The sequence below is a fragment of the Anneissia japonica genome, unplaced genomic scaffold (assembly GCF_011630105.1).
Source record: "Anneissia japonica isolate Jap-2015-1 unplaced genomic scaffold, ASM1163010v1 scaffold284709_len978187_cov192, whole genome shotgun sequence".
Classification (NCBI taxonomy): domain Eukaryota; kingdom Metazoa; phylum Echinodermata; class Crinoidea; order Comatulida; family Comatulidae; genus Anneissia; species Anneissia japonica.
This window is the reverse complement of record NW_022757342.1, coordinates 914,379-932,449: the sequence shown is the minus strand read 5'-3', so window position 1 is coordinate 932,449 and position 18,071 is coordinate 914,379. Positions and strand designations below refer to the sequence as shown.

General features: G+C 32.7%; 1 protein-coding gene across 4 annotated transcripts in view; it reads right to left on the bottom strand.

Moving 5' to 3' along the window:
- The window catches only part of LOC117124694 (transmembrane and coiled-coil domains protein 2-like), a 57,330-nt gene that overhangs the window by 37,474 nt on the left and 1,785 nt on the right, over positions 1–18,071 (bottom strand). For 2 of the 4 annotated variants that reach the window (XM_033271026.1, XM_033271030.1), the window contains exon 2: positions 15,051–15,774. The exons of 1 other annotated variant lie outside the window; for it this stretch is intronic. In XM_033271026.1, the coding sequence (XP_033126917.1) occupies positions 15,051–15,135 (85 nt within the window). In that variant the 5' untranslated portion in view covers positions 15,136–15,774. Of the gene's footprint in view, positions 1–3,870; positions 4,065–15,050; positions 15,775–18,071 lie in introns of all 4 variants that reach the window. One more of the 4 variants, XM_033271027.1, reaches the window with a different exon arrangement.

Here is an 18,071-nt window from a genome sequence, read left to right as displayed (position 1 = left end):
GGGGGGGGGGGGGCGGGGGGGGGGCCACAAGTAAGTTTTTTTTGGGGGGCGTGTTCCCCCATGGTTCTAAAAATGTATTTCTTGTTTGCTATTGGGGAAATGAATACATCAAAGCATTTCCTGCATACACAAACACTGTGTGGAGAACATCGTCATAGTCTATGTTGCTTCTATGAAGATGGACACTACTCACTTGCTGTTTAATAAACTAAGAAAGGCGTACAATACCATACAGTGTTATTGAGAAAATTATAACACAGATATTTATTTTTATTTATTACAAAATTTTAGGAGAAAGTAAAATACAATATAAAATGGCCTCGAAGGATAACCAAAGTATCGAGGGCTCTCCAAGGCATCGTAAAATACAAAACTGCAACATCACATTGAAGTTAATTTTTTGATAACTAAGTTTTAGAAGTCGTATAAAAAAAGAAATAGCATTTATTTCCATAAATACACAATTTTAAATATCAAATAATTAATAGATCAATAAGGCCCAATTAACCGCAACAGCACTTATAAAAACACATCAACTGAAAATAAACTCTTTTACAAATGGCATTATTAAACTCTATTGTTTACTTACTTTGCTGAAGTTTTTGACAACAAAGTTGATTTATCAGATGTAAACAATATTCATATTGACAGAAGGCGGCCCGATACTTAACTGTTGTCTAGGACGCTGAACCTCATGGTTCACTATTTACTATACCATAGAAGGGGTATACCAATGGTAACAGCCACGCAGTCAATAGCTGGCCAACTGTCCTTACTGTATTCTTTAATAGACTTTTATATTTATTGTAAATCAATAGCATAGTCCATACTGTAACCATGAGAACACTTGGATGGAGATATATGAAACTCAATATAATTGATTTAATTTAATAGATTCTTATTTTTATGGCTTAATGAGCTTAATGATCAGAAGCAATTACTAACTGTCCACTATGCAGCCTAGATAAACATCCTTAGTTTAAGAAGTAGGATTAGTTAAGTATCATTATATTTGTATTCTTATTTATGTTAAGCGAATAGAGGTCTCCATGATATGCGCTCTATAAGTCGACCATTATTATTATTTGTGCCACATCGTTCACCTGCTGTGTGCTTTTTTTTCTTTAGTTGCATGGCACATAAACTGATCCTGAAAACTTCAAGTGAAATTTCACACAATAAATGCCTTCATGTGAATCTGTACCACACATAAATAATTCATGTGTGAAAATACTATTTCCATGATACACAGTACCTTGTATACTGTATGTGAGCTCTATGTTCTTGAGACCTCCATAGTATGCATGTAGATCAGCATTTGCAAGTGATTTCTGGAGCATCATTTATGGATCTCCCTGTGTATGGGATCTCCATGTTTATCTCAATATACAGTACAGTAGATGTGACCTCATGCACTTTCATGCTAAGTGATTTCCCAGAGTATGTGTTCTCCATGTGTTTGTGACCTCATGTTTCGATCTGCCACGTGCATGTGATCTCTAGTGTGTATGTATTTGATTGCCATATGCATTTTCATGTGTATGTGACCTCGATATGTATGTGGACCTCTATACACATATGTTGTGTATGTGATCTCCATGTTTATTTCATACAGTAGATGTGATCTCATGCACCTTCATATATGTAAGTGATCTCCATGTGTATGTGACCTCATGTTTAAGTGATCTGCAATGTGTATTGATCTCTAGTGTACATGTGATCTCCACATATGCATTTTCATGTGTATGTGATTGTCATGCCTCTTCATTTGTATGTGACCTTGTTATGTATGTGGATCTCCATGTACATGATTTACATGTGTATGTGATCTCCATATTTATCTCAACATACAATAGATGTGATCTCATGCAACTTCATTATGTAAGTGACCTCCACATGTATGTGATTTCCATGTGTATGGGACCTCATGTTTAAGTAATCTGCCATGTGCACGTGATCTCTAGGATCTCCATGTACATGTGACCGCCATGTATGCATCTTCATGTGTATGTGATCTCCATATACTGTGAATTCCTTGCATCTTCATGTGTATGTGACCTCGATATGTATGTTGATCTCCCATGTACATATATGATCACCATGTGCATGTGATCTCTATGTACATGAATGCCATGTATGCATCTTCATGTGTATATGATCTTCATATATGCATCTTCATGTGTATGTGACCTTGATATGTATGTGGATCTCCCATGTACATATATGATCACCATGTGCATGTGATCTCTATGTACGTGAATGCCATGTATGCATCTTCATGTGTATATGATCTTCATATATGCATCTTCATGTGTATGTGACCTTGATATGTATGTGATCTCCCATGTACATATATGATCACCATGTGCATGTGATCTCTATGTACGTGAATGCCATGTATGCATCTTCATGTGTATATGATCTTCATATATGCATCTTCATGTGTATGTGACCTTGATATGTATGTGGATCTCCATGTAAAATACCCTCCACATATATTTCACATGCATAGTACATCACCCAAGTGTCACTCACAGTTAAAAATTGTACATGTTCCTTGTAAAAACCAGTTGAATGCAAATGCATAAAACAAATGCTCCCCAGACATTATTGTACTACTACAAACAACCTCAACATAAATGTACATTACAAAACCACATCTTTCTACTGTATGTACAAATGATATGCACATGACATTTCATAATCATACAGTGTTATCAACTGAGAGGAATAGCTATGTCAAGATGTTGGAGCATAAGTCCTATGATCCACATTTACCATCAATTATAGTTTAGAAAGCCAATTAATAAAGATTTATTGACAAAATTTATCATTAAAATAAAAACATGAATCATAGTGATTAGAACAAAAATGTATACCTTCTTTAAATTAGACAACAAAATTATGAAAAAAATACTGAACATTTTGTTTTTAAGTGCATTTAGACAAAAAATTATAGCACAGGTTTTTGCTTTTAATGCATAAAAGATAGCTTTTGACAATAAATGCAAATTAAAGCCCAAAACATACTAATATCCACCACTAACAGAAACAAAGTTGAAGAAGAAAAGTCAACACTGAAATATAGATAGTCTGTCGTCAAAAGCATGCATACAAATTTTGATTCAGGGATTATCTACTACTGTACAATTTCAGGGGTTTTTGTAAGTTTTTGAAATGCACTCAAAAGTAACAGTGTTATGTGTTGCACATAGGCCTATCCAGTTGTTGCAGTGTTATTAGTTTTAATTCAGTGAGAAATTGGCTGTTTAAAAGTGACCCAACAATAAGAAACATTAAGGCATGCTGGGTAATGTGCTCCCTATTAAATGCCACAATGATTAAAAACAGAATATGTCCAGGAAGCGGTGTGCCAAGTACTTAAGAGCACAACTCTTTCAAGTGATTATTTTTCGATCATTAACAGTATTACCGGTATGTGTTTGTCAAATGGCAAAAAAAATTTTTATTGTAAATACATGTACAGCAATGTAAATAAGGTATTAAATTATTCAAGTTTTTTGGCATAAACACAGTTTATCTTTTAAAATATTATTTTTTTAGTACATCCTTAAAGAAAATTAAAAAAATACCAACAATAATTTCAATTATTAAGGCAGATTTCATTATTCATTCACTGAGACAAAATTAATAAAATGAAATTATTTTAAGCCACTACAACACAATACATTTTTATCTTATTCCAAAGTACCCATTATACTTTCTTTGGAGTTATACTAACAAGATGGAACGTGTTAAAATTATCAGATTAGTCTATCTCCGAGTAAAAACAAAATTAGATGTTATTGCTTTTAACAAAATGAAAACAAAATAAAAAGCAGATATTAATTACTTGAATAAGGAACCTACCTTTGGATCTGAATAAACGAACATGGCCAATTTTGAAGGTCTTTGGCATTATAGTGATTTCATCAACTCATGTAGAATCGATGGGAATTAGCTCTGTGACGGCAAAATTCCATGAAATTCATTGAAGGGCTATGTTAATTTGCAGATGACTCAATAGTTTACTAACTGTACATAATGATTCAGACTCATGTACACTGTCGAAGCATAGGCAGCAGTGAAGAGGTAGAAAAAGAAAATATAAACAATTATAACAGTCAGAAAAGACAAATGAATATACTGGTCTAAAATTTCACTGGTCAGTCTGTACATAGTGTACATAATGTAGGACATTTAATGCGCTGCAGTTTTATGGAATTAAACACATGACACTCAGCTTTTTGTAGGAGAATTTTACAGATTGTAGCATATTCAAACCTACAATGTATTTATAGAGCTACAGGTATAATAATAAAACCTCCATCAGGGGTGGTGCCAGATGCACCAGCCGTTGGAAATACCTAGCCCAACCATCAACAAGTTGTGATAAAAACCTGTTGGATAAATTAATTTTTACAACAGAGACAGCTAGCTTGAGAGTGCAATTTTTAGGCATATGAGGTAAAAAAAAACCCTAATTTTTTCACCTCAGCCCCGACCATGATGGGGCTGAGATGGGAGTGGCCATCTATTGAGGAATGATAGACCACCTGCCAGGGAAACCGTGATGCCGCTGGTGAGCTACAAATACACTCCCAAGTGAAGTGAGACAACAACCACCTCTAGATTTGAACTATGACATTTTGCTTTAATACAGTAGCCTTACTGAGTTTTACACACTTCCCCAATAATGTACCGAGTATTGATCCATTTCAACAAACAAGACCTTTGCCAGGACCATGATTTATGCTAATTAGTAGCCCTAGGAATACTTTGTATTCAACGGGGAATGGGGAAAAGTTGTCTGATAAGGGGCTACTCTAAAAATTGTGAGGTAATAAATAAAAGAATAATTTATATATTTTATACTGTATACAGTGCTTATGTAAAAATGTCAATGGAATTATATTATCTACATATTTTATCAAGGTGCAGTACATCAGTATCTTAAATAATTTATTTTTTGAAAAATTGAAAGCATTAGATCATAAATACTGTAGACAGAGATCTCCTGAATTGTCCTAAAGGTGAAAATATCAAAAGACTTTCAAAATATCAAAAGACTTTCAAAATATCAATACCCACAATGGTCAAGGCTATTGCAATGTCAAGTTATTATAGGAATATTGATAGGTAAACTCAAATAGCATTTACTTTTGTGTATTGCATATTCATAGTACTCCTTATTGATTAACAAGGATCGATCATAATCATAGATTGATTGTAACTGACCAGATACTGACATTCATGGATTTGAGAAAGCACACTATTAATATAAACACTGTGCATCCAACATTATAGCATTATAAAACCAAAAGGTGCACTGACTTTGTTCAAATAAAATATAAATGACTTCAAATAGAGAAAGCGAGGCCGTATTTACTCAACGTTTCGACTTTATTTAGTCATCATCAGGAATTGAGTAAATATGGCCTCACTTTTCAATTTGGAGTCACTTGTTTTTATTTTAAAGTATTATTATAAGACACGTTTCCTGTGTGCAGTAAGTGAATGCAGTGTTATACATAAAATGGAACCACCGGAAAGAATTTCCTATGAATAAAATGCATTTAGATTTAGTACAACTGAGCAGTATTCATGGAAATAGATTTGGTTTCTATCAAGGAGGTATTTTTATACCTCCTTGTTTCTATCCTCCTAAATTAGCTTGATTTTATATTCAAATGACTAAACTAATTCTCAAGAAATCCTTCTGTATGTCAAATAAAATAAAAACAGTGTGGTTCAATGATAGCACATGTTCTTTAATTTAGTTTGTTTAATATTATATACCCTGTGACATGTCAATAACTTTTCTTTTAACATTTCTTTAACCACATATAAATTTAAAAAATAATATGTTATCTATAAGATGATGTGGAATAAATTCTTTGTCAAAATCAAAAATTTTCCCTAAAATATATGTTGGGTTCTTCTGCCTCTGCAGCTGGCACCACCACTTAATTTCAATTCTCGCAAAATTACAGTTTGTTGGAAACTGACAGTTTTAAGTACTTAGCATGATATTTGGTAATGAGGTGGAATAAATTCTTTATCAAATTCATAACATTACAAAATTGTTTTCTTGCAAGGTAAAATTTTATTGAAATTGTTATTTGAATTAAATTTACAACAGAGCTACTATAGTGAATAATAAGAGTAATATTATGACAAGAATTGACCCAAGACCCCATGCTGTCTTGAATGAAGGATAATGATCTATACTAATATTCAAATTTTAGCAGTGTGGTCAGCTGTTGCAATGTATTTAATTGAATTAATGTATTTGGTAAACATCACATGCAAACACAAAAGATGGCCTAAGTGGCAATATCACAAATTGATGTCATCGTAATTTTGAGCCAAATTTAATTCACTGATTTTGCCACAGAAAACCAATGCCAATCACTAGGCAAAATTTTATATTGAAAAAAAAAAATTTAAAGGTCGAAAAAGAAAGACAACAGCGGTACATCAACCAAGTCTGCCTTTGAAAAATGTAACATCCTGAGATTTTTAACATTGTCATTATACGGTACGTAGCAGACACGCTCCTGAACTGTATAGTGTTAGCTTGAATTGTTACTGCTAAATACATATATACATGGTGATTGGACCCCAACAACTAATCCAGGCACATGAAATAATATTGTCAATAGATGAGCCATAACTGATCTTTCCTTGTCACACAAAATATTATAAACAGTAGTTTCAGCTAATAGTTTAAATTCTATACTGTGAATTCTGAAATATTATCTTCCATGCTTCACTTATTTATATTCAATTTAAACCACAATAGTGTTTGATAATACTGTATGTTGTAGCCGAGGGAACTAGTCCATGTCAAGGAATGCTGTAGGGAAGAATAACATGAACATTTTATCTCAATAGAAAAGTAACTTGTATTGTTTATATTACAACTGATATGGAATGTGGAGAGCGATTTATCAGCAAGCAGGTATACCTGTGAAGGAGAGCAGTAAATCACTTTGCCTGTTGCTTACCTGAATTGTCATCTATTCATCAATCAATCACTGATGATTACTAATGATATTGATTTTGAGTTCACCATTACAGTAGTACACTGCTTTTGTTTATACACAGAACCATGGAAAACTTTTGATAGGTTGTGATAAGCACAAATCCTATAATTTATGTCACACACTTTCTTGATACATAAATTTCACTAACAATAACATTATATATTACAGTGGCTTTTTACAATTATAAATTTCTAAATATTTATTATGGCGTATTCTGTACACCAACTGTAATTTCAAGAATATTCCAAATTTTAACAGAGAATTATTTTTATATTTTTTAAGATCATGCTACTGTATCAAAATAAATATTAACTCAACTCAACTATAACTGGCACACATAAAACAAAATTTGAACTCTTACTGCATAGCAAGTTAAACTATCACAATTATCAGTAAAATAATAACAATAGCAATAATAAAATTTAAAATATCATTCTTGTTTAATCAACAGGTATATTGTTATTTCCTCAGCACTTAAGGTGACGAGTACAGTGAATTTTAGTCAGGCTCAATATCAACACTTAATGTTTCATAACTTACAAACTAAGCACAATAACCCAAATAAAGTATATATTTTTGGAAAGCTTGTGTTATTGCTAATCGTAAAATGTATTGGTCAACATATTTGGCCTTGAAATATGCAAATTAGGTATTTTTTGCTAAAACTGATAGAAAATTAAGATTTATAAAAAAAATGTAAATGCTTTAAATTGCCATGTCTAATTGGAAATTTTCTTTGTGTCTTGTATCATTTAACCATGTCTGAAGAATGCTATGAGGGAAATATTTAATGATGATTTTTGGGTAACAATCAGATAAAAACATGATTTTCGCCAATAACTTCATAGTATTGTTTAGACAGTCACATGCAATGTTCCTACCAAATTTCAAGCAATTCCAATGAGTAGTTTTCGAGAAGATTCATTTTTTATAGAAAAAACCCCATTTTATGAAAACGGCCATTTAAAAAACAGGAAGTGGAAAAACAACAGAACTACAGACTATTGAGCTATAAAATCAAATTAGTCTAATGTATCCTTTTATAAATGTATTTACAAAATGTACTTGCTGCAAGTTATATTTGCCTTTCATTATAAAATATTTTACATATATGTGTTATATTTGGATGCATCAGGTGAAATAATGTTGAAATTAGTGCTAGGCCCAGTAGTACCAATCTCTTCTAGGTCACCCTAGAGGGGAGCATCATTACCTGGGCCCTGGAATAAATTCTTTATCAAAATCAAATTCATAACATTACTTGTGTAAAATTGTTTTCTTGCAAGGAAAATTTTATTGAAATTGTTATTTGAATTAAATTTACAACAGAGCTACTATAGTGAATAATAACAGTAATATTATGACAAGAATTGACCCAAGACCCCATGCTGCCTTGAATGAAGGATAATGATCTATACTAATATTGATCTGCTCAGAGTGCACCAGAGAGCATCTAGGCCTAAAAATTTCCGGGGCCCTAGGCGGGCCCTCGACCCACGCCTAAATTGTTTCGTTCCTGTGCAAATCTCCATCCACAGCCAAACTCAAACTTGGCATGTATGCAATAATCAACAAACAAATCTGGGTCATATCATGGAGGTACAAAAATACCTCCATGGTCATATCCACTACTCCATCAACAACAAGATACCATTGTTGTTAAAAGAAAATATTTTGAACAAAGAGGGCTCACTCTACTCTAGTTCCCTTTCTTAGGCTAAAGCTGGATTTCAAGGAATAACAATTTTGAGTGAATAATAATGATACCATTTTTGAAAGATATTTTGGAAGTTTTAATCCCTTCCTGTTATAAAAAATAGCACTTCCGGTTTGAATATACATTGTTTTCATCGTTTTATGTGTGGAAATATAACATTTTTTGTGGATAACTGATGTTTGTATTTTTAAGCATATATGTCAAACTACCTATTTCTACAATAATATTTTTGAAAAATTTTTTTTGGTAATTCACTGTACTTGCCACCGTAAATGTTTAAGTTTCATTATAAGCTATTACAGTAGCTAATATAATACAGTAGAACCCCTCCTTTGGGACACTCCTATTTAGGGAAAACCCCATTAAGGGGACACTTTTCCGTGAAACGAGGGGCGATATATCTTTTAACACTGCGGCCAACCCATATTTAGGGGACACCCCTATTAAGGGGACGGGGACACTTTCTGAGTGTGCCAAAAGGTCAAATAACGACTATTAAGTGGACACTTATTTTTTTTATATTGTATCACTATGAATACAACCGTCTCAAAATAAGAAAAATTCACTTAACTTTATATATTGACACATTTTGAGCAACTTATTAAGAAACTTTTATCACCTTTCTAACTATAATCACCTTTCTACTGCTGTTGCCAAGGGCGATCTTTTGTTAGACTACATAACAATAATAACAATAATAATGTTTTTTTAACTGAAATTAAAGTGCAAAAAGATTTTTGAATCAAGTAAAATAATCCATCTTTGTTTGGTGGCGATCTTTTGTTAGACTACATAACAATAATAATAACAATAATAATAATAATGTTTTTTTAACTGAAATTAAAGTGCAAAAGATTTTTGAATCAAGTAAAATAATCCATCTTTGTTTGGTGTGTTTAAGTATTTCATGGTTTGTTGTTTTGCTTGTACTGTATCTGTTAAAAGGTGGTGTTCTGTTCTCTCCTCTTATTCATTTGATTAAATTTTGTATTTTGAGAATTTTGAGAATTTTTTCTTGGTTTTTATTTAAATTGTTCTGGTACAAGTATGAATAAATTGTCCATTTTAATTAGATTGTTCTATTGTTTTAAGGTTATTTTAGGCCTAGCTACTACTTTACTTCTCTGTTCCAGAGGTTTTTTTGGATTTATTGAAATTTTAATTAATTGATTGAAAATGAAATTTGAATTTTGAAATTTGAGCAATAAACCAGAATTTTCTCCTAAAATCCTTAGCGTGAGTATCGGTAAGGCATACTGCATGTGTTACTTTGTATAAACCAATCTTGTCAATTTTGGCCCTTAACCATGGATATTCCTTTTTCTTTGTTTTTCATGCACTTTAAAAGGATTCTAATCCATTCACTAACATTGCATCATAAAACAATATTTGGAACATACAAAAAAACTATTGTTGTTTTAATTATTTTATTTTATTTTATTCATTTGGCATGACGGCTCAGGAGTCACAAAATCGGAAAATCCACTGTCGCCTGAAGGACGTGCGGCTCCCAACAAAAAATTACGTTTCTGCCGATTTCATATTATAAATGTACAGTATTGTATTTGCATATTGCAAATTATTGCTATAAATTAGTTCTAATTCTACTGTAACTAATTATGTCAATAAAAATAAAATTATAAAGAATTGTATGTCATCGTTATATGAAAACATGCCAAAAACCCTTATTAAGGGGACAATTTCACGTTTTTGGTTAGTGTCCCCTGAATAGGGGTACCCTATTCAGGGGACACCCCTATTAAGGGGACACCCCTATTAAGGGGACACTTTTTTTTGGTCTTAAAGGTGTCCCCTTAAAATAGGGGTTCTACTGTACCAGTGTTGCTTTAGGTAAAGCATGAGCCTACAGAGGGCGCTGTTACAAAAAATTGTATTACATAATTATCTCCTTGGATAAAAATTTTGACTGAACAAATAAAAAATAATGGAAATAATGACCTGGTTCATCTTTACTGAGAGCAAATAAACTAAACCATATCTACCTTAATTAATCATCTATGTACTGCACTAAAAAAAAATATTTAAAAAACTGGCTAATACCAAAAGAACACATAAATTGTCGAAGTAGCAAGCTACTCAAGAAAGCTATAAACTAAAAGCTTTAATCCAATGAAAATTGCTACAACACAGGGCAGGCTGCGATTTTTTTCCTGTACGAAACATTTGCATGAAACTCCACTCGGACCGTCTCGGATTGACTTGACTCGAGTTCGATACAAACAAGAGCAGGCATTTCGCAATGCTGTGATGCTCGAGTATTTTATTACCATTAACTGTGCTGTTCTTTATATATGTTTACCTACAGTAGGCCTATGAAATCTTACCGATTTATGGGATGTAGGCTATACGTCTGTAACTAACTGTGAGCTTCTTGTATGTTTGTTATCAAATGTAATACAACCAACAACAACAACAACAGCTAGTACCCCCTTCTATAGGGTGTAGTACCAGTAGTAAATAGGTACATGGCAAAGGCTAGAGCAAAAGAGGCTTAACTGGTGGGCCTAGTTACAAGCTGAGTAGGTCCTACCTGCTAGCCTCCCCCCCTCCCCACCTCGCAGAGTAGGCCCCAAGGTTCCTAGGCTTGACACAACAATCACGCTTCGCATGCCATTGACTGAAATTTTGAAAAAAATGGGACAGTGAGTAAAAAAAATATTTATAGGTGTAATTTTTGCCCTACCTGACGTGAAATGTACTGAATACTCAGTACTTACTGAGCAGTACATTTCACGTCAGGTAGGGCAAAAATTACACCTATACATGTTTCTCCCGATGCAAACCCAGTTATTGCCTATTCAATCACGACAATAACAATTACAAAAAAAAAATATTATTAAAAAATAATAAATTAAATAGGCCTATATCATTCTGGCATTAATGAACTTGGCCTAAGCATTGTAATGTAATTAATATTAAATAATAATAATAATAATAACAATAATAACAATAATAATGATAAAAATAATAATAAGAATTAAATATCCATAGGCTATATTCATCATTAATTCACTTAACCTAAGCCTTGTAATCTAGAAACACCTACAGTACAATACTACATTAGGCCTATAATTAACAGGCCTCATTCATTCATTGGTATGCTGCTATTTTGGCAGGTCCTATGATGGCATCCTTATTTGAGGCATGTTGTGGCAAAATGGCTAAGTTGTAGAAAAAATTGAAATTCAAGTTATTGGTATTTTCAGATACCTGAGTATGTGATCTTTAAAATGAGGGGTTATTCATTGAAATTGGACATTTCAAGCCTAAGTTATTGGAAAGTGAAAGTACAGTACTCTTAGAATCAAGATAAACATGATTTTGATTTCAAAGTTATTTGTGCATACACTGTTTAATAGAATGAACTATCAAAATAACATTAAATAAACAATTTCTTGACCACTTCCAGAACTAATACTTTGGTACATGATTAATAAGACATTAATCTGTTGATTTATAGTGAAAAACAAATTTGGATTTTTAGGCAATTTTTTGAGCTCCCATATTTTATAGCATATTTACTCAATACAGGCCTGTGCGACAACTTAGCCATTTCGCCAAGACATGCCTCATTTTAGAGCTGTCTGTTCTCATCTTTTCTTTTAATTTCAAAATAACTGTCACTCTGTTTCATATTTAATCAATAAATGCCTTTGGTTTTTGGTCGTTCCCATCCCCCTTTCCCACCTTACTGGAACTATGCCTTTGTTTTTGATCATTCTCATCCCCCCGCCCCCCCCCCCCTTTTTCTGCCACACTGGAACTATGCTTTTGTTTTGGTCGTTCCTACCCTTTTTCCCGCCACTGGAACTATGCCTTTGTCTGGGCGTTCCTACCCTTTCTCTCTGTGGACAATAGCTTTTGTTTTAGCCATTCACTAGCAGCCTTCTCATTAGTTAGTTTATCCATCCAATCAACAACCAGCCTCTCTACCCAAACATAAAGTATTTCTCTGTTTTGAATTTCTGTAGATTATTCTCCTGAAGACGATTGAAGCAACTCAATCGAAACGTCGAGACTTTCTCAACTACAACAATTCTTTTCAGAACTACCGACGTGGTGTACCGCAAGCTTCAACATTATATGTTATTACTTCGCCATGCAAACCATCAAACAAACAAACTAGGTAGTTACTGTAATTTGCATAATAATTTTGCAGGTCATTTGGAAGGATATTTGGTATTTTATAGATGTAAACAAACCTAGTGAACTTGTCCCTTCCATGATAAGGTCATGAATCTAGGGAATAATAATTGAAAAGTAGATGATAATATCAAGTGCTGCTTTTAATAGTCACTAGTGGAGGATTTAATAGCGGCTATGACGTTGCGACTTTCACATTGCCTGTGGCTTTCAGCAACTTTTTATTACCCAATATGGTTTTTTTCTTATTGTTTACAACCTTTGCCTTGGTTTTTCATTACTAGAGTTCTACCTTTAAATGGTTCAGAATCCTACACTGTCGCCAGGAAAATAGGTGTGCAGAATCGTAAATCTACTTTGTATTAATGTTTATAAAAATCACTTTATTTAATGTAGTTTTACATAACATTCAGAAAAACTTGATGACAAAAACATAAATAGTTGTCTTCTAATTAATAAATTGTGTAATCAAAGGTTTTGTAGGTATAATTTAAGTTGTAGTTTATATTGAATTAATTTCAATAAAAAATGCGTTTCAAGTCATAGGTGGAAATCTCAGCAAGTGTTTATTAGTAAAAGTAAAATTTTATTTAACAAGTGAGCAATGTCATCATTTCTAAGGGTATGTTCACACACACAGCGTAAGACTGGCGTAGCTTACGCAGGCGTAAGCTAATCCACGGATTAAAATTCCAAAGTGTTCACACAAACATCATTCGCTATATTAATACTGGCGTTAAACTAGTAGTAATATAGGCCTATGGGGAATAGTTTTTAGTTTAAATAATGTACGGGTTCTTAACTGTAGTAAAATAATTACAGTGCATCATTAAAACTTTTAAATCGGTGAATTTTTGGAAGTGAACTTACTGTATATGATTACTGTATTTTAAATGAACAATTTTACTTCTGATTTTTTAGCTAGCATTGTGAAACAATAGTTGTCCTCTTGTTACTTCTTTGGATTGTTTTTTTATGCTGTACAATACATTATAAGTAATGTAGGCCTACATCATCCTTTTAGGGTAGGCCTACGGTAGTTTGGAGACAAACAAACTGACCAATGATTCTGAAGGCGCTTAAGACTAGATAGTTATATTTAGAGAAGATAGAAGTGCATTTTGTAACTGTAACAATAAACAAAAGATGACCACTTGACCCTTTCTCAGCATCACATTTTGGGAAGATGATTATTATCCATGGCAACTACCATAAAAAAAACACTTATCACTCAAGTTGCAGGTAGTATTATTTTCCCTTCAAATTTTAAGCCAAATACAACTGACTTCACATGAATCATAAAGGTCAGAGAGGGGTTAAATTGCCAGTCCCACAAGTGACACTTAGGTGAGCCTATAGTCATCCAGAAAATAACTGTTAAATCATCTCCATGGTTGGCTGTGATTGACAACAAAATATTAAATTCACACAGAATATGTACTGTATGTTCCTCCTTTCCACTCACAGCAGCAATAAAAGATTCCTAACTATCATCAGATAGTTGATCCTCAAGAACAAATAATTTAATTGAAATAATAATTAATCATCAAACAAATAGTATCAAACAAATAGTATTATTAATTATAAATAGGAATTCTTGCATAATTAATTTGTTACTTCACATATATACTGTACACACACAAAGCAAAATGCATGCTGATGGAGTTCCTACCTAGCCCATAACCAAACACATTGAAAATTTAATATCCGTATCGTGCATCATAAGTTGTTAGACAATTTATATCAAAAATGGGTTCTTACCGAACGTTACAATGTTGTTAATCTACAGTATGGTATTCATGAACCAATTACTGTATTATAATGTTGTTATGTTAGTTAACTTTCACCTAGATACATGGTACAGTAGTCATCCACTGACCATTACAATGTTGTTATTCACCTACTGTAGACCTGTATTTATCCTTACAATGCAGTTGTTAGCCTAATTTAATACTAAACTGTCTGTTAAAATGTATGCAGCTAACACATGCATGAATAATGCGATATTAATGCTACGTTATTTGTCACAATGCCATATTAACTTCAGAAATATTATTACACCTGTAAAAAGAAGAAAACAATACATGAGTTTTCTTCTCAAACAATGTCTCTTGACTTACCTGGTTGTAGGAACATTATTTTGGTCAAATTACATCGATTTAAAAGCCAAACCTTGGTGTGTTCACATATTATTCCAACACTCATCAAATTCCAAGGGAAATTTCATCTGCACACACGTAAAAAACAATCATACAGCTTGCTCTTGACAGTGTCTCCCAGTTTGGTAAAGTCAGTCTTACCAATGATGTTGAATCAACAATGAATTACAAATATCCCTGGCAATCTCATCTCATGGAACAGAATAATAAGGTCAAAAAACTTGCGAGTGTACTAGATTCAATATGGTTCACTGCAATCAAATTACTGACCGGTTCAATATGGTTCATACAATTCGCATCACTTTAGATAAATTGCTTCTTAAAACTCAGACACTGTATGCTTTAAAAAGCGGTCCATTTTTTATACTCTACGTCCCTTTATAGGATACCTTTAGTTAAAGCTGCATGATATCTCATTATGAATCTAATTATTTGTAATAAATTGACTCATCAAGCGACCAACTGTTACTGCATCTAAAAAGCTGATCAGAGGCTAATTGGAGAGGTATCCAAGATATTATGAATAATGATGTCATACATAAATGTCATATTAGATTTAGTCGAAAAAATAAAATATTATTTTAGTCAAAAGTAGATAATATACCGGTATTTAGCAAGCACTAGTAAAAAGGTAGATGTGATGAATAGGATAATGCATGGACACAAGAGTGGGTTAGCGAAATGTCTGTGAAAGAAATGACAAATGTTGTATAAATCAAATATTTATTTATTTTCATAACAAATAGCAGTGAATATATAAAAAAAAAAAACATGTTTTTTCTTAACAAAATATAGCCATGAATATAAATGATGAATTTTAATTTAAAATTAAAATGAAAAATTAAAAAAAAATAATATTTTGCAAAGTGATACTAGCCAATTTCAGGGTCTAAGCAAAGAAGATATAAAATTAAAACTTGCAAAAAGTGTATAATTGACAAACAAAAATCAATAGAAAGCTACTACTAGTTAATAGAAACAATTTTCTTTTTTTATTGTTTCATTTTTAGGTACAAAAGCCAGGGTTTATTATTAATATACTGAACTTTTAATCAATGTCTTATTGGCAGTCCATTTCATTTATAAGACAAATATATTATATGAAATATGATTTTATAATCTGAAACACATGCTTAGATTTCAAATTAAAGTTGAAATCTATAGATTTATTTCTTTAAAGTGGCAGTGCAAGAAAATTACTAGGTACAAGGTAATACAATGTATGATAATAAGAACTGTTGAGTGACTTAAAAGTTACAAAACTGAAAGCAAATGATTCATCTGTGTAAAACAATTTTATGCTTACAGTACAATAGTTAATTTGCAATAATCGACCAACAAATGGTTCCATGACTCAATTGAGTTCAGGTAATGCGACATTGTGGGTAATAAACATAAACAAACATAAAATGATTTCCTTTGAAAATAAAAAAGATATGTTTTTGCGTCATCAAAATTGCCATATAATAACTGATTTAAAATTCATCACCAAGTGTGATATTGTAGTAGACCAGCATACTATAAAGTATTTTAATTGTGTGGATAATACATCAAAAACTAGCTCAAATTTGCGTAAATAATCACTATAAAAATAGGTGTGCAGAATTGTAACTACAGTACTACATAATACTGTAGTTAATACATGGTTATATACCATAAAACCTCGAATAGAAGCCCTGGGCTTCTTCTTTTCTATTTGCAACCTATGGATGCGCTTCTTTTTTAGGCTACTTTTGCAAAGTAAATAGGGGTAGGGGCTTCTTTTTAAAATGATTACTGTGAATTTTGGGAATTACTAATATAAAGCAATAAATAAGGCCACTGTAATATCAGTCTGCATCATGGAATGTATTTAACCAGCATTAAATCACCTTAACTACTGTAAAACGAAGCAAGTTTTTAATGTATTTATTTTGTTTGTTTGAAATTCATCTACAGTGTATGTACTGTACTATCTCGAAAAGAAGCCCATTTCAAGATAAGCTTCTTTTTGAGGCTACTTTTGCAAACTAAAGAGGGGGAGGGGGCTTCAATTCAAGATAGCTAGTAATAGAGATAAAGCCCAGTGGGCTTCATTTCAAGATGGCCAGTTCCAGAGATAAAGCCCAATGAGCTTCTATTTTTCAAGGTTTTACAGTATTACGATAAGGTCTAGTCCATATTTTCAGCAAAACCTGCTCGGAAATCTGCCCATATTTTACAAAATGCACAGATGGATTCCTATAATGGATGGAAAATATTCCCCACAATCTGGGCCAAAATGTTTAATTGGTCCTTAATTTCCAAAATGCACGGACAGAATACTTTTGTGGGGCTATATTCCTCACGAAAGCCTTTTTTTAGTCTCTACCAAAGGCACGATCTCTAGAAGAAAAATAGCGAGTGTAAGAAAGTTTCATGGGTGCTGGGCATATGCCTAGCTAAGCCTATCAAGCCTAGGCCTATCTATGGCTACTACTAAGTTATATGCCCAGCAGGCCTAGGGCCCTAGCAGTAGTAGAGGCCTAGGCCTCTAGGCACTAATGCACTTTTGCACACCACATCCAAAATCAAAAGCTACTATATAAATTACTATTAAATATTCATAGACATGCATAACTGGCTTTATATTGTCGATTTACCGTAAAACTATGCTATTTTTAGCCTCTATTATAAGTAAAAATCTCGTTTATTCTCACACCCGACGTCCTGCTACTTCGCCGGCCATCTTGTTATGGTTGCCAGAGACGTCAGAATTTCGAAATCGTCTGGAAAAAAGAGTCTATCAAAATGAATTCTTAAAACTGGTAGCTTAGGGAGTCTCAGGTTTTAACACTGTGCGCTACTATATACATGGTGGTTTAAGTTGCGCACAGTGATAAGGAATAGCTGGCATGGAGGAACTTTATTTATGAAGTTCATGCTATTTCTTATCACTGTGCTCAATTAGAACCAAACTGAGTATAGTAGCGCACGGTGTTAAACAGCCTCGTATTTATGAAG